Raw genomic sequence first — 18,463 nt, 5'->3', positions numbered from 1 at the left:
CATTATTGCAAACAGCTGATGACAGTCTTCAGCTGCTGTATAATATAACCCAGGCACAGATAGATCCTCTGTGCTTTATTATCCTTCCCTCTTAAGAGTCCAGCTGAGCAACATAATAGAAGCCCAGATTATGTCTGTGGTTATTTTTTTCCCTTAAGTCCTTTCTCCAAGCCAGAAGCAGGCTGACTGTTTTAACGCAGTCCCCTCGGTGCAGCCTCTTGTGGAGTTGAAAAAGCCACACAATAAGGATCCTCCCTCCCCTTCTTAGCTCCAGCACAGATTTAAACAGAAAGCTGATTTTTTGCAGACAGAACAGACTGCAGCTGGTCTGCCCTGAATGTAGCAGTACTGGCCTCTTTTTTATAACTTCTTTGCTTTGGCGTGGGGAATAGCTCTGGTAGAAACATGTAAGGGTGGGTGGATGGGTGGGAAAACGGAGTGGTGGTTTGTGTAGCTTGTCATCCGCTTCAGCAGAGACGTTTGCAGCAGGAATAGCGAGTAATTAAGTCAGACTGCACCATTTTCTTCCCACCCTGTAAGAGGGCGAGGGTGGCAGCAGCAGCGGCGGCCGGGAGCTGTCCACCCCCATCTACCCACGGACCCACCCACTTCCAGCGGATGTGCCGAGGTGGGTTTATCTTGGCTTCCCTCTGAGAGGCAGAGTCCACCTGGAGGAATCCCAATAGATCTTTTTTTCAATGTGAAGAAACTCTTTTTGCATTGGATGGATTTTGTTTTTCACCTGTCGGAGAAATTTCCAGATGCTTCCTACTTGCTGCAGGGAATTCTTCCTCTGCCGCCGTGTGCGTATTCTGTGTTCGTTTGCAAGGAGATCACAAGAGACTCTCTAATTCAGGGTAGCATGCTGAATTATGGATGCTGCAGAGGCTAGAGCACAGCTGTGACCTATCGCAGACAGCTGGAGGAGGAGGAGGAGGAGAGGAGAGGGTTGCCCAGTGAATCTGCCTCCCAGCATTACCTCGGCAGTGTCCTTGCAAGATAAACAAACCTTGGATCTCTGGGTGCAGGAGCCCGGAGACCTCCAAGCTGATACCCCTTTTCCAAAATGGCTCATGCCGCTGCTTCTATCAAAAAAGTTCGGGAGGCAGAAACTGATGAGAAGGAGAAGGAGAAAGAAAAAGAGAGGAAAAGGCAGAGGAGAATATCTAGAGAAAACCGGAAGCGCAAGGTATGAGCCAACACCATTTCCCCATCAATTTTTCCCTTGACTGCATAGTACAGGATTCCTCCAGTAAGATAATAAGAGCATTTTTGTTATTCCGTTCCAGAATGTCTGCATGCTTTTGCTTTCCAAAAATTATTCTGTGCTTTCGGTAGTCTTGCTGCACTGAGATCAGAACAGATGTGTAAATAAAGCGAGTGACACTAGTACGTTGTTTTTTTTCTTTATCGTCAAACCAACCAAGTCTGGTTTGATCACTTTTAAGGCAGGTATTTCTTAGGCCTGGTCTAAAATGGTTTATTGGCAGGCAGAAAGGGACTTCACGCTCCATTTAATCAGGCTAGGTTTTGAGGTTTGTGGCATTGATTTTTTCTCTTTCTTACTCTTTGCTTCAAATCAAATGCAGTTTCACATCAAACCCTATAAGCAAACTTAAAATTCTTCTGCTTACAGTGATGATATTTATTTATTTACTTATTGGACTTATATTATGTAAATGAGTTGTTAGGCTTTGATATTCTGGTAATATCCACTCTTTGTATATTCCTAAATTTCTTAAACCAGGCATGGAAAAATGATGTAGAGAATACTTTTGTTTAAATTAAATTATGTTGAGAATAAAATTTGGCTTTATTCCCAACCACTCTTGGATTATTTCTTTCTGAAACATTGTAATTCAATTGATTTTGATTTGTGATTAGGGCAGGGAAACAATTGGCAGTTGACCTGTGTTTTTTTTAAAGTAAACACACTCACAAATACAGCCAAATACTAACAAGTTGTTCATTTTGCTGGTTAACAAGAGTTATCTGTATAACTATTTCATATATTGAATGGGAAAATAATAATTCTGAGCATATTCAGGAAGTACTTCTGAAATTATATGGTTTAGAGGCATTTCACACAGAGAATATATGTTATTAGGCTTAGAGATGTTTAAAATATATAGTCACAGGTACCAATCACACAAGTGTTTTTATTTCTGTATTTCAATAGTTAAGTAATGCAAACTGAATTTCTCCATAGAAATAGATATGAACATTTATTCCATCACATTCTGTTTATTTTGCACAAATATGATATGGAAAAAATAAATATTTACATGTGAAACAATCATTAACATATAGGAAATGGTAATTTTTTTGATTATTATTTATTAGATTTGTATGCCACCCCGAGTCTTCGGAGAAGGGTGGCCTACAAATCTAATAAATAATAATAATAAAATACCTGCCTATTTTAATTCTCCTTTGTCTTACTTTATCTTTTGTGCAAGTTGTTTGAATTCTATAACAATTCATAGCAAACTGCACACACACATTTTATCATCTATACTATGCTTAAGGTCAAATGAATATGTCAAGTCATGCTTCATTTTAATTTACAGATTTTTTCATAAATAACTAGAATTACTTTTCCTGCTGTTCTTGTTTAGTATATTCCTGGTTTGTTTATCATTTTCTTATTCTGGCATTGTGCAATGAATTAAGGAATCGATGTGAATGCTTTTTTCTTAAACTGCCAATTTATTATGTTGCTAAATACCTTTGTGGTACATGAAGTGAAATGTCCAACTCTTTAAAAGCTTTGTTTGCTGTATTAATTGAGTTGAAATAGAATTTTCTATAACATAATATGAGTATCATTTCAAGTACAGCCACAGCTTGATATTTCCAGACAGATTGTGTTCAGTATCCTAATTCTTCAAACAGAATGCTACAGAAATAATAATCCCTTGGTTGTGATTTTCTTTCAACCAACAGATATACCAAAACATATCACACATGAATAGAACTCAAAAACGCATATAGGTTATGCTCAAGGAATGGATAGCTTGTGGTGATAAGATATTGTACATCTCGGCTTTTTAAATTTAGTTTTTAAAGTGATGCTAGGATTTTAATTAAATTGGATATTGTTGTGGTTAGCTCTGGCCCAGCTCCTGCCCCAAGGACTGTGGATGTGGGGGAGACATCCTCATGCTGCAGGCCTGTTTTGCCCCCCCCCCCCCCGGTGGAATCTGATGATGAAGGCTCCTCTGACCAAGAAGACATGAGTGACAGGGAGGAGGAGAGTGTGGCAGACAGCTCAGAAGGAGATCAATTATCTAGCTCCTCCTTGAATTCAGAACAAGAGTTAATGATACAGCCAGGCATGCGGAGAGCGATGCATAGGCAGCAACAACTGAGAGATTATTATCAAAGAAAATGAGGCCACCTGTGGTTGGGTGGGGCTGTGGTAATTAGTGAGGCTGCTATAAATAGCAGCCTGTGGGTTTGGCCATTGTGGAGGATTATCTGATCGTTGTGTTTCATGACTGCTTTGCTGACTTTGATCTTTGTGTGCTGATTTTTCCTCGCTTTGAAACTAACCCAGAGCAAAGTGTGTTTCACTTTGTGAAAGAAGAAGGGCTGTGAATTGCCTCACAGCTGCAAGCTAAGTATCACAGAACTGATAAGGGACTTGTACAAATTACCAATTTGTTTGGAGACGAGTGCTCTTTTCTATACAAAAAGAGTGCTCTGTTTATTTGCATTTTCGGTATAAAGAACATTGTTTTGAATTTTCAAATGTGTGTGTGTGTCTGAAATTGTATCTGTGCGTTTTTGGGAGGATTCTACCAGAGAGCTCGACAGAACAGATATAATTAAATTTATTTGTTTTATTTATTTCTTTGTAAAACATGTATAAGATAGCACCTATAGATATAAACACAAGCAAAGTAAGTACAAATAAATGAAGACAATAGTACAGTATGACAGGGACAGTAGACACGATGGGGTGCTTATGCACGCCCCTTACAGACCTCTTAGGAATGGGGGGAGGCTGACAGTAGACAGTCTAAAGCCCTGGTTCCCAGTGTGGGGCACACGCCCCATAGGGGGGCAATTTGATTTGTAATGGGGACAATTGGAGTCTTGTTTAAACCAAGTTAATGACCTTTTAGGCTTCCCCTACGTGTGTAGAGTTCACTTTTTGAATAGTAATAATTATAGTACAAGTGCACTACTGTGCCTTCTGTCCCTTGTCCTATTGCTCTCCTATATCTCCTATACCAGGGGTCCCCAACCACCGGGCCGTGGACCAGTACCGGGCCGCGGGGCATGTTGCACCGGTCCGTGGAGTCAGCAGCTGCCGGCCCTCATGCCGCCACCCCCTCCCTCCAGTGCTTCGCGTCCCGCCGGGCAAGAGGCCTCGGGAGGCAGGTTCTGCCGGCCACAGGACGATGGATGGGACAGAGGGGCGGGAAGGACCGAGAGCCTCAAGCCTCTTTTGGCTTCTGCCGCGGGGCGCTTTTGCGTTTTTGGCTGGGGGGAGGCAGGAGGGCCAGCCTGACCCCCTCTCTCCAGCGCTTAGCTCCCGCTGGGCAAGAGGGCTTGGGAGGCAGGTTCTGCCGGCCACAGGACGATGGCGGGAAAGAGGGGCGGGGAGGACCAGCACCCCCATGCTTAATCCCGCCCCCAACCACGCCCCTTTCCGCCCCCACTGGGCCATAGAAAAATTGTCTTGCTGAAACTGGTCCCTGGTGGAAAAAACGTTGGGGACCACTGTCCTATACCATTCTTCTATTCCTATATCTCTTCTTCTATTCTTTCATTGATACGTTCTATTACTATACCTTCTTTTCTATTCTTTCTTAGATATATTTTACTATGAGTATCTCCTCTATAACCTTCATCATGTATTTTACTATATGTGTATATAGATATATACCCACTAAAACCCTCATTGTGTATTGGACAAAATAAATAAATAAAAATAAATATGTCATTGGGGGGCATCAGGATTTTAGAGATGCTTGGGTGGGACATGACCCTTGGGTTAGTTTGTGGGTGTTTGGGGAAGAAACCACGGAGTTAGGTAGTGAATTCCAGACACTGATCACTCTGTTGCTGACTCTTCTGACATTTCCTTTTTATACACTGCTGTACAGCCTTGATTAGAATCAGAGACACATAAAATTGGCCAAAAGTTAACGAATGCAATGGCCACAGAATATGGAATGATCAGAATGTTCTGGTATAGGAATAGGCCAGTGTTGCTCCAAATATTCAAAGCAAATATTACATTTTATGTTTCTTTTGTTCCATTTCATATTCTGCCATAACCTTCCCTATGCTTGTCATTTACTGCAGCAATACAATATTACATAAATAGGTACCTTAGTTTTACAATACGCTTGCTTTCTAATAAGGTGAATCTGGTTTAAATTTATTTGGTGTTTTTTTTCTTGCACTGATATATATTAATGAAAGGATATGCACAGTGAAGGACTACCAAAATTTTTACTACCACACTGTGCCCATGGCTTATGCATTTTCTTTCAAAATCTTTCAGTGCAAATTGGGTGCTCTGGGGTGGAGTTCCATTTTCGCTACCCCATTGCATTCCCCTCCATCCAGGCAGTAGCCCACCCCTGGATATTCAATTCAATTCAATTCAATTTATTAGATTTGTATGCCGCCCCCTCCGAAGACTTAGGGCAGCTCACAACAATAATAAAAACAATATTCCAGCAAAAACAAATCTAATATTAAAAAGCACATAAAACCCTATCATATTTTTAAAAAGCAAACAACATATACATACCAAACATAAATATAAAAAAGCCTGGGGGAAAGGTGTCTCAACTCCCCCATGCCTGGCGGTATAGATGGGTCTTGAGTAATTTATGAAAGACAAAGAGTGTGGGGGCAGTTCTAATCTCCGAGGGGAGTTGATTCCAGAGGGCCGGGGCTGCCACAGAGAAGGCTCTTCCCCTCGGGCCCGCCGAACAACATTGTTTGGTCGACGGGACCCGGAGAAGGCCAACTCTGTGGGACCTTATCGGTCGCTGGGATTCATGCGGTAGCAGGCGGTTCCGGAGGTACTCTGGTCCAATGCCATGTAGGGCTTTAAAGGTCATAACCAACACTTTGAATTGTGACCAGAAACTGATCGGCAGCCAATGCAGGCCACGGAGTGTTGCAGAAACGTGGGCAAATCTAGGAAGCCCCATGATGGCTCTCACGGCTGCATTCTGCACGATCTGAAGTTTCCGAACACTTTTCAGAGGTAGCCCCATGTAGAGAGCGTTGCAGTAATTGAATCTCAAGGTGATGAGGGCATATACACGATAATTGTCAGAATAGTACATATGCTGTATATATGTTTGAACGTTGTAAAAGCTGTGGGAAACAGGAAGTGTCTTCAAATATTGGAATGAGAAATGATCATGTTTGATGGCTTCTTTTTTAACTTTGGAAAAAGATACAAGCTTCCTATATAGACATTTAAACAAATAAAAATGAGTTTGAGTCTGATGCGCTGGGTGTGAGATACCATCATGCACAGAAAGGACAGTTTTTCCTTCTTCAAAATTGGCAACTTTAAGACAAATCCTACAGTTGTCAAGTCTTAAAGTTGCCAAGTTTGGGGACCGCTGGTTTGGTGTATTGTTTTGTTCTGACCACCAAAGAGTGAAGTCCCATGTTTTCTCTGACTGATTCGTATGAACACCGGAGTTGTAACTCTTCCAAAAAGTTCATATTGAAGGAAGGAGGAGGATGGAGGAAGTGTATATTGAGGCAGGGACATAGAAGAGGAAGAGATCTCAAATCCTAAAATTTATGGAGCAAATGAGCATGTTAGAAATACAGTGGTACCTCATCTTACGAACGCCTCTTCTAACGAACTTTTCAAGATACGAACCCGGTGTTTAAGATTTTTTTGCCTCTTCTTCCGAACTATTTTCACCTTACGAACCCAAGCAGCTGCTGCTGGGATGAAGGGGTTTCTTTTTTTCCCCTTTTTTGAAGAAAGGGAGGGGCGGCTTGGAGGAGGAAACATTTTGCAGAGAACAAGGTGCTTGCAAAGGAACTGAAAGGGTGTCTTTTTAAGAAAGAAAAGGGAGGAGGGAGGGGCAGCTTGGGGGAGGAAAATTTTTGCAGAGAACAAGGTGCTTGCAAAATAACTGAACCGGTGTCTTTTGAAGAAAGAAAAGGGAGGGGCGCCCCCCTTGCCTTTCTTCCTTCCCACTCACCCTTTAGCCTAGCCTTGCTTCTTCCACCCGCCCCCTTTAGCTGCTCCTCCCTGCCCTCTGTTTGCCTCCCTTCTAAAGTTTGGGATTTTCCTGAAGGATTTGCACGCATTATTTGCTTTTTCATTGATTCCTATGGGAAACATTGTTTCTTCTTACAAACCTTTCACCTTACGAACCTCCTCCTGGAACCAGTTAAGTTCGTATCATGAGGTACCACTGTATGTGGTTCGACTGACACAAGTATTGAATCCTATATGATCCCATTGCATGTCTGAACCATTGCAAACCATGATTTATCTTTTTGTACAATTGCAAACCCAACAAATCATGGGCTTAGTATAAAAACTATAATAATTTTTTATTTCTCATACTATGTGTAAAACAGATAAGCTAAATAAGAATGTTCAGTGATATATGATATGATTAATGAAATAATATGCTGAATGTTAGGAGATGGATCAAGTTCAGTATTTCAATTTGGAACTGACTGGCCTATTTAAAAACTAAGTTAGAGATGGGAAGTTCTGGCTCTCCAGTTGAGCTTTGGTCAGCAGGATCAATAGTCATAAATATGCAAATATTCAGAAATGTGGTTTCGGAAAACATTAGAAGGTTGCACGATTCTTACTGCTGGCATAATGGAATATATTTATTTATTCATTCATTTATTAATTCTTTATGAGTCAAACCAAAGTGGTAAAATAGACATATACAGTGATCCCTCGATTATCGCGAGGGTTCCGTTCCAAGACCCCTCGCGATAATCGATTTTTCGCGATATAGTGGTGCGGAAGTAAAAACACCATCTGCGCATGCGCACCCTTTTTTTCCATGGTCGCGCATGCGCAGATGGTGTTTTTACTCCCGCACCTGGGAAGACCCAGGGAAGGTTCCTTCGGCCGCCCAGCAGCTGATCTGCTCGGCAGCGCCGCAGCAGCGAGGAGCCGAAGATCTGGGTTTCCCCGCCGCCCAAGCAAAGGGGAAACCCCGATCTTCGGCTCCTCGCTGCTGCGGCTCTGCCGAGCAGATCAGCTGCTGGGCGGCCGAAGGAACCTTCCCTGGGTCTTCCCCGCCGCCCACGCAAATGGGAAACCCCGATCTTCGGCTCCTCGCTGCTGCCCGCCCGCCGCTCGCCCGCCGCCCGCCGCCCGAGAGCAAGAGGGGGAGAGATAGAGAAAGAGAGAGAAGGAAAGAAAGAGATGAGAGAGGGAGGAAGAGAGTGTGAGAGAGGAAGAAGCAAGATAGAGAAAGAGAGAGAGAAAGAAAGATGAGAAAGGAAGAGAGTGACGTCATCGGGTGGGAAAATATTTTTAATTAATATTTTTTGAAAAATCGCGATATAGCGTTTTGCGAAGATCGAGATCGCGAAAATCGAGGGATCGCTGTATTTATTAAATGATTTCTGAGAATGATAATCAAGAAAAATCATGAGACAAATAATTACTTCAGCTAGTGGAGGCTATTGCTGAGTTAATCAAGTCTTAGAAAGCAGCTGAATAAGAAGCCTTAAAAATTGTAAGCCAAGAAAAGAAGAAAAAACTCAAAAAATTAATTGGAACATGGAACCCTGTGAAAAACCAGAAAATACTGTACATTTGAAGGTTTTCAATATGCTACATTACCTTTCCATTAGAAATTAGATAGAATCCCATATCTTTCTCTGATATGGGATTCCGCTCTGTATGCCGCCCCTCTCTTCGGAGAGGGGCGGCATACAAATCTAAATAATAAAATAAATTAAATAAATAAATAAATTTTCTGTATGCATTCTAAAATGGAATTATTTATTTATTATTTATTCATTGGATTTCTATGATGCCCCTCTCTGACGACTCGGGGCGGCTCACAACATATATTTATTTATTTATTTATTAGATTTGTATGCCGCCCCTCTCCGAAGACTCAGGGCGGCTAACAACAATAAAAAAGACAATATAACAAATCTAATATTAAAAATAATCTAAAAACCCCAATTTAAGAGACCAATCATACAAACAAGCATACCATGTATAAATTCTATAAGCCTAGGGAAAAAAGGGGAAAATTTTTTAGTTTCCCCATGTCTGACGACAGAGGTGGGTTTTAAGGAGCTTGCGAAAGGCAAGGAGGTTGGGGGCAACTCTGTTATCTGGGGGGAGCTGTTTCCAGAGGGCTGGGGCCGCCACAGAGAAGGCTCTTCTCTTGGGTCCAGCCAAATGACATTGCTTAGTCGACGGTACCCGGAGAAGGCCAACTCTGTGGGACCTAACTGGTCGCTGGGATTCATGCGGCAGAAGGCGGTCCTGGAGATATTCTGGTCCGATGCCATGAAGGGCTATAAGAACATAGTAGTACATCTAATCCAATTAATATAATTTAAAAACCCTAAAAATCCTAAAATAATTTAAAACATTCATGATCATTCACTCCATAAAACAGACTAAAAAACACTCATTGGTCAGGGAGAAAGATCTAATGACCCCAGGCCTGGCGACAAAGATGAGTCTTTAAACTTTTTCGGAAGGCAAGGAGAGTGGGGGCAATGCGAATCTCCGAAGGGAGCTGATTCCAGAGGGCCAGCCCCCCCCCCAGAGAAGGCTCTTCCCCTAGGTCCCGCCAGCCGACACTGTCTGTCTGATGGGACACTGAGGAGACCAACTCTGTGGGACCTGACCGGACACTGGGATTTGTGTGGCAGAAGGCAGTCTTGGAGGTAGTCTGGTCCTATTCCATGTAGGGCTTTATAGGTCATAACCAACACTTTGAATTGTGTCCAAAAACCAATCGGCAACCAATGCAGTCCGTGGAGTGATGGTGAGATATGGACATGCCTTGGAAGGCCCATAACCGCTTACGCGACTGCATCTTGTACGATTTGAAGTTTCCAAACACTCTTCAAAGGTAGCCCCATATAGAGAGCATTGCAATAGTCAAACCTCAAAGTAATAAGGGCATGAGTGACCGTGAGCAAAGACTCCCTGTCCAAATAGGACCGCAACTGGTGGAGAATTCTGGGAGTTGAAGTCCAAATAGCTTCAAGTTGCCAAGGTTGGGAAACACTGCTCTATAGCAGTGATTTTCAACCTTTTTTGAGCCACGGCACATTTTTTACATTTACAAAATCCTGGGGCACACCAGCAACCAAAATGACACCCTAAGACACTCTCCTCTCTTTTTCCATCCCTGTCTTCTCCCCACCCTTGTGTGTGTGTATGTGTGTGTGTGTATACACACTCTTGAACCATTTCCAAAAACAGGTGAGAGCTGGGGGGGGTATCTCTCTTATTCTTTGGGTGCTTTTTATCATATGCTTTAAATCAAGAGTCACTTCTCTCTCTCTTTTGTTTCTCTCTCTTTCCTCTCATTCTCTGTCTCAATCATTTTCTCATTTCTCTTTTTTCCTCCCCTTTTTGCTCATTTCTCTCTCTCTCTCCCTTCCTCTCCTTTTTTCTCTCTCTCTCTCTATTGCTTTCTTTCTCTCTCTCTTGTCTTCTCTCTCTCTTTCTCTCTCTCTTTCTCTCTCTCTTTCTTTCTCTCTCTTTCTCTCTTTCTTTCTCTCTTTCTTTCTCTCTCTCTTTCTCACTCTCACTCTCTCAACAAAAAGTTGCGAGACCAGAACCTGAGCTTCCTTCTTCGCGGCACACCTGACCATGTCTCGCGGCACACTAGTGTGCCATGGCACACTGGTTGAAAAACACTGCTCTATAGGACCCTTTCAGAGCGTTTACACATGAATTCCAAATCTCTAAATTTAGAGAATTTATTCCTTTGAATTCAAAGAGGGTATGAACATAGTCTCTTCACAACCTGGCCAGAAAAACTGAAATTATTGTTTTTAAAGCACTTGAGAATTTTACTATTTCATGTCGTTCCCATTATGTTGCTGGCCATGAACATCTTAAGATGTTTCATGTTAATAATGCACACACACTGCTTAATTATTTAGTCTCTATATTACGTTGTATAACAATTTTACGCTGCTTGACATTTCTGAACTTAACAGCAGATTGTTGGACTACCATGCAATGAAAATCACCAGGTAAACCTTATAATGGTTGGAGGTTTCTAATAAAGTTTATTTTCAGATCAATATTTAGAAACATAGAAACATAGAAGACTGACGGCAGAAAAAGACCTCATGATCCATCTAGTCTGCCCTTATACTATTTCCTGTATTTTATCTTACAATGGATATATGTTTATCCCAGGCATGTTTAAATTCAGTTACTGTGGATTTACCAACCACGTCTGCTGGAAGTTTGTTCCAAGGATCTACTACTCTTTCAGTAAAATAATATTTTCTCATGTTGCCTTTGATTTCCCCCCAACTAATTTCAGATTGTGTCTCCTTGTTCTTGTGTTCACTTTCCTATTAAAAACACTTCCCTCCTGAACCTTTTTTAACCCTTTAACATATTTAAATGTTTCGATCATGTCCCCCCTTTTCCTTCTGTCCTCCAGACTATACAGATTGAGTTCATTAAGTCTTTCCTGATACATTTTAGGCTTAAGACCTTCCACCATTCTTGTAGCCCGTCTTTGGACCCGTTCAATTTTGTCAATATCTTTTTGTAGGTGAGGTCTTCAGAACTGAACACAGTACTCCAAATGGGGTCTCACCAGCACTCTATGTAGCGGGATCACAATCTCCCTCTTACTGCTTGTTATACCTCTAGCTATGCAGCCAAGCACCCTACTTGCTTTTCCTACCGCCCGACCACACTGCTCACCCATTTTGAGACTGTCAGAAAGTTACCATTTAACTATGGTAAAATTGGATTCTTTAAGTTGCTGGTGAAAAAGTTATACTAGAAAGAGTTATTTGAGTCTACAGTATCTCTTTTAAATTAGATTTATTCCAAACACACTATGTTTTAAGGTATATTTAAAACACTTATCCAATAACTTTAAATAAATTGTGGGAAATTAACTTTTAATTTTGTTTTAAAAACAAAGTTCACAGATAAATAACCTTTGGGAAGGCATTAAACCAGATACCAAATACAAGCATACAAAATGAAAGATTAAACTAAATGTATTCTAAGCAATAAGGCCATACTAACAATTATCAAAAAGTGCTGTGTATCAATGGCCCAATCAAAACAAAAATTGCACATTAATATTAATTAATTAATTTATTATTATTTATTAATTTTATTTCTAGGCCGCCCTTCTGAGACTCAGGGAGGCTTACAATATACTAGGCCTTAATTATGCAGCTACCATATTTAGCGCCCCCCGGTTTTGTTGATCTAGTGATCTTCTGGAGTTTTATAGGCCTGATATGATTATCTTATGAAATACAGGAAACCATAAATAAAATAGTGGTATTATTTTTAATGCTTCTGTACAGGCATCTTCCCACAAACATTGTCATCTAGCTGGCCCAGGAAATTCATTTTTCTATGGCAGCAGATGGATAACACAATCAGGATTATGTTATTATAGCCTTCTAGTGGAGTTAATTTTATAATGTGGGGCTGACATCCCCAACTTTTGGGAATCTTCAGATGGGAACCTGAGAATTATATTTGGTGATGTACTGGAGAATGTTAGGTGAGGTGGCCTACCTCAAATAACATACTCCAAAACATCACTAAATATAATTAAATATTTAAATTAATCTGAATTTAAATTAAGTTCATTTGCATTTTAATACATAGAATGTGTGACTATACAAGGTATTTAAATAGATTAATAAAATGAATGAAGTTTTGCTAGAAACTGGTGAATTATAAAAATCGAATCCTGGTTTAATTGTTGATTATGATTGTGATTCAATTGTGACTGACACAATGACAAACATCTATCCCATTGGAAACTAATATTCCCCTTTGTTTTCTTTGTTTAGAACACAACATCAGTAAAACAATGTCTTAAATTACACATATTAAATTATGCCTATATGAAACTAAAAAGTTTTCACAAATTGAGCAAAAGTATTGTGTGGTTAGAGCACTAAGGCAAAACAGCTGTATAGTGATCCCTCGAGTTTCGCGATCTCGATGTTCGCTAAACGCTATATCGCGAGTTTTCAACCCGGAAGTAAACTCCACCATCTGCGCATGCGTGCCCTTCCACGCATGCGTAGATGGTGGAGTTTCCCCGCCGGGCAGAGGCTTCCCTGGGTCTTCCCCCTCTTGCCCCGGTAAGGCGCGAGCAACGGCGTGGGCGGGTGGGCGGCACACGCGCGGGGAAACCCCAGGGCCGCTTCTCAGCTGAGAAGCGGCCCCAGCAACAGCGCGGGGGGCGGGCAGCACGCGCGCGCGCGGGGGAAACCCCAGGGCCGCTTCTCAGCTGAGAAGCGGCCCCAGCAACAGCGCGGGGGGCGGGCAGCACGCGCGCGCGCGGGGGAAACCCCAGGGCCGCTTCTCAGCTGAGAAGCGGCCCCAGCAACAGCGCGGGGGGCGGGCAGCACGCGCGCGCGCGGAGGAAACCCCAGGGCCGCTTCTCAGCTGAGAAGCGGCCCCAGCAACAGCGCGGGGGGTGGGCAGCACGCGCGCGCGCGGGGGAAACCCCAGGGCCGCTTCTCAGCTGAGAAGCGGCCCCAGCAACAGCGCGGGGGGGCGGGCAGCACGCGCGCGCGCGGAGGAAACCCCAGGGCCGCTTCTCAGCTGAGAAGCGGCCCCAGCAACAGCACGGGGGGCGGGCAGCACGCGTGCGCGCGGAGGAAACCCCAGGGCCGCTTCTCAGCTGAGAAGCGGCCCCAGCAACAGCGCGGGGGGCGGGCAGCACGCGCGCGCGCGGGGGAAACCCCAGGGCCGCTTCTCAGCTGAGAAGCGGCCCCAGCAACAGCGCGGGGGGCGGGCAGCACGCGCGCGCGCGGAGGAAACCCCAGGGCCGCTTCTCAGCTGAGAAGCGGCCCCAGCAACAGCGCAGGGGGCGGGCAGCACGCGCGCGGACAAGCAGCAGCAGCGAGGCGGCGGGGAAACCCAATCTTCGGCTCCTCGCTGCTGCTGTGGAAATAAAAACACCATCTGCGCATGCGCAGATGGTGTTTTTACTTCCGCACCGCTACTTCGCGACAAATCGATCATCGCGAGGGGTCCTGGAACGGAACCCTCGCGATGATCGAGGGATCACTGTATTCACACATAGTTTGTTCCATCCATGTAAATGTGAGCTACACATACAGTATCATTTTGTGATAAAACTGTGTTAGTTCTTAATTATCATTGATTGATTGATTTGATTTGATTGATTTGATTTATATGCCTGAGGATTTCCTCAATCATATTACTATATTTGACTAGGCTAATCAATAATGTGTTTATTCTCACTATAACATGGTAAGATCATTATTATGTGTCATTCTATATAACATAAAAACCATATTTCATTTCATTTCATTTTATTGGATTTGTATGCCGCCCCTCTCCGTAGACTCGGGGCGGCTAACAACAGTGGTAAAAACAACATGCGACAATCCAATACTAAAACAGCTAAAAACCCTTATTTTAAAACCAATCATACATACAAACGTACCATACATAAATTGTAGAAGCCTAGGGGGAAATAATATCTTAATTCCCCCATGCCTGACGACAGAGGTGGGTTTTAAGAAGGTTACGAAAGGCAAGAAGGGTGGGGGCTATTCTAATCTCTGGGGGGAGTTGGTTCCATAGGGTCGGGGCCGCCACAGAGAAGGCTCTTCCCCTGGGTCCCGCCAAACGGCATTGTTTAGTTGACGGGACCCGGAGAAGGCCCACTCTGTGGGACCTAATTGGTTGCTGGGATTCGTGCGGCAGAAGGCAGTTCCGGAGATAAATAATAATATAATATATAAATAATCATACAAATAAACATTAGCATAGAATGTTTTTATATCTGAGTGCTGAATATAGAGACATATGGATAAAAGCTTGCTCTGTTGGTGGTACTAGCAAGAAGGGATTACTGTGATTAATGCACTGATAAATTCACATATAAGAAAAGCCTTCTGGGGATTATTTTTAAAAGATGGCTAAAAATAAGCACTTTTAATTGGTTGAGTATTTAATTATTAAACATTAATGGATAGTTTGGCTCAAACCATGAGCCACAAGATTGTTATTGCCTCTTTATTGTCAAATCATCCACTAGGTTTATGGATATTATCTAAAAATGAAACGGATCAGTTTTCAATGAATATACGTTAAGTATACCAAAGCTGATGAAAAATACTGCTGTTGCATTTTACTTTATTTATATAGATAAACTCATCAGTAGGATAAGAGCTCCAACCTTTTTCTGTAAGAAATAATTTTAGTGTGTGAGATTTGTAGACGAGAGGAGAGATCAGTGGGATTTTGCACATATGGATCAAATATCCATATGTGCAAAAAATCTAATTACTGTTGGATTGTCTGCCATCACTAAGTAAATGGTTGGTTTTAGAGGATAGCAGTTTCATACATTTTAATGTTAAAAAGCAATGATCTTATTCTTAAATATACAGTGTTCCCTCGATTTTCGCGGGTTCGAAATTCGTGAATAGCCTATACCACGGTTTTTCAAAAAATATTAATTAAAAAATACTTTGCGGTTTTTTTCTATACTTCGGTTTTTCCCACCCGATGATGACATACATCATCGCCAAACTAATGATTTTTGCAAATAAATAACAAAAAATAATTATTGTTGTTGTTGATTTATAAATATCAGGATCACTAAGTGTCTTATTCAATGGTGAGTACCAGTGATAATTGTGAGTAAATTGTTTTTAAGGGAATGGGAAATTGTAATTTAGGGGTTTAAAACGTTAAGGGAAGGCTTGTGATACTGTCCATAGCCAAAAATGGTGTATTTACTTCCGCATCTCTACTTTGTGGAAATTCGACTTTCGCGGGCGGTCTCGGAACGCATCCCCTGCGAAAATCGAGGGAACACTGTAGTTACATTGTTTCTGATAATTTTTTTAAAAAAATGACAGCAAATCCATACTGCTACTCTATATACATAAAGAAGAGACAGATACAGAGACACAAAGAGACACACACAGAGAATGGGAATGAAGTACAGGGTAAGATAGATACCTCTCCCCTCCTTTCCCCCCCCCTTTTTCTTTTTACCTTGAAGTCGGGCGATTCATGGAGACGGACGTGGGAACTCTCTGGAGTTAACTTGGGAAGATTTTAGAAATGGTTTTTCATTGTCTGCTTCCTAAGACAGAGAGATTGACTGGCCTCTGGTGACCCAGATGGCTTTAGGTCTAGATTCTCCTGTCTCCAGAGACACGAACTTAGAGTCCATTGCAGTGATTTATTTATTTATTTATTCAATTCTTATGCTGCCCTTCTCCTTAGACTCCGGGCGGCTTACAACATGTTAGCAATAGCACTTTTTAACTGAGCCAGCCTATTGCCCCCACAATCTGGGTCCTCATTTTACCCACCTTGGAAGGATGGAAGGCTGAGTCAACCTTGAGCCGGTGATGAGATTTGAACCGCTGACCTTCAGATCTACAGTCAGCTTCAGTGGCCTGCAGTACAGCACTGCTGTGCCACCCCGACTTTGATGGCGAACCTATGGCACGGGAGAGCATTTTTGGCTTCTGGACAGTCTCCGGGGGGATGGGGGAGGGCATGTTTGCCCTCCCCAGGCTCCAGAGAAGCCTCTGGGGCCTGGGGAAGGTGAAAAACAAGCCTACTGGGCCCACCAGAGGTTGGGACAATGGGCTATTTCAGGCCTCCAGAGGGCCTCCGGGGGGGAGAGAGACCATTTTCGCCATTCCCAGGCATTGAATTATGGGTGTGGGCACTTGCGCATGCACAATAGCACAGACACATACACACGCTTTCAGCACCCGAGGGGAAAAAAAGGTTTGCCATCACCGGGCTATTGGTTTCTAGCTTGATGCCCTAATCACTGCAACAAACTGGCTCATAGATATAGCTATACTACCCTGTTTCCCCGAAAATAAGACATACCCCGAAAGTAAGGCATGTCAGAGGTTTTGCAGAATTTGCTAATATAAGGCACCCCCCGAAAATAAGGCATAGTCAAGTTTACATATGGTATGGTGGAAAAACATACGGTACCATTCAAAGCTGTTCATAGCGGTACCGTAATAATGTGGCGTCCCCTGCTGGCCCCTTTCATCGCTTTGTACCATCCAGTACAGCAGACATAGTCTGCTGCTGTCTCACCGCCATTACAGTCTCCACTACAGTGCATAGACTGTAGTTCCTCTGGTGGCCGGAAGCTGCAATAGCGGGAGTATACTGTTGTACCATATAAGTGCCGTCGTTTGTGTGTGTGGGTGCCATACTGACAGGTACCGTACCGTAATCAGTGTATCGTACGGTACACTTTCTTTTGGGGTGTCAGCTTTTCTGCCTGTGAATTTGTCTTATTTGAGAAATATAAGGCACCCCCCTGAAAATAAGACGTAGCACAACTTTTGGAGCAAAAATTAATATAAGACAGTGTCTTATTTTTGGGGAAACACGGTATATATCTTGTTTTATAAAGTAAAGAAGGAGCAAGGAAAGAAGAAATGGTGCTTCTTGATACTAGTAATGGTTGTGGTTGATAGAGAAAATGGGAGCTTTCCGGGCTGCTGAAATTTGGTAATAGAATCTGGGCAAATGCTTGCAGGCAGGGGTACTTATGGCAGGCTGAATACAACCCATGATTATGAACCTACGTATTTGGCATGTGCTTAAAAATCAACAATAGAAAAGTTTTCAGGCTCGAAAGGTTTTCACCCTAAGGAATAATTTTCTCATTGCTTTTCTTTGTACATGGGCAGCCAGTATTTTCACATCTCTTTTGTGTTTCTGTTAATATCATTGTCTTTTAAAAGGTTAGCATTGCTATCTTATAAAAAGTTAGAATTGCTATATCATGTCGGCAAAGCACTTTGAATATTTGTCATCCATTCTATAAATGCAGAAATAGTTCTGTTAAATCCTTAGCACTGCTTTATATAGACTCTCTTGACTATATTTAGCAATATTAGTGAAATGATAATACATTTGGTCACTTCTATTAACAATACTGTAACGCTCTCTACATGGGGCTACCTTTGAAGAGTGTTTGGAAACTTCAGATCGTGCAGAATGCAGCTGCGAGAGCAATCATGGGCTTTCCCAAATATGCCCATGTTACACCAACACTCCGCAGTCTGCATTGGTTGCCGATCAGTTTCCGGTCACAATTCAAAGTGTTGGTCATCACCTATAAAGCCCTTCATGGCACCAGACCAGTGTATCTACGAGACCGCCTTCTGCTGCACGAATCCCAGAGACCGGTTAGGTCCCACAGAGTTGGTCTCCTCCGGGTCCCGTCAACTAAAC

The 18,463-nt window shown here is 42.6% G+C and overlaps 1 protein-coding gene across 6 annotated transcripts in view; it reads left to right on the top strand.

The window, feature by feature from the left end:
• Nucleotides 1-477: 477 nt before the first annotated feature.
• ANK2 (ankyrin 2) overlaps nucleotides 478-18,463 on the top strand; it is a 207,659-nt gene continuing 189,673 nt past the window's right edge. For all 6 annotated transcript variants that reach the window (XM_070757868.1, XM_070757865.1, XM_070757867.1 and 3 more), the window contains exon 1: nucleotides 478-1,189. In XM_070757868.1, the coding sequence (XP_070613969.1) occupies nucleotides 1,067-1,189 (123 nt within the window). In that variant the 5' untranslated portion in view covers nucleotides 478-1,066. The remainder of the gene's footprint in view (nucleotides 1,190-18,463) is intronic.

This window comes from Erythrolamprus reginae, chromosome 7, assembly GCF_031021105.1.
Source record: "Erythrolamprus reginae isolate rEryReg1 chromosome 7, rEryReg1.hap1, whole genome shotgun sequence".
NCBI lineage: Eukaryota > Metazoa > Chordata > Lepidosauria > Squamata > Dipsadidae > Erythrolamprus > Erythrolamprus reginae.
Note: the sequence above shows the minus strand (reverse complement) of the source record. Positions and strands in the feature narration are given on the sequence as shown.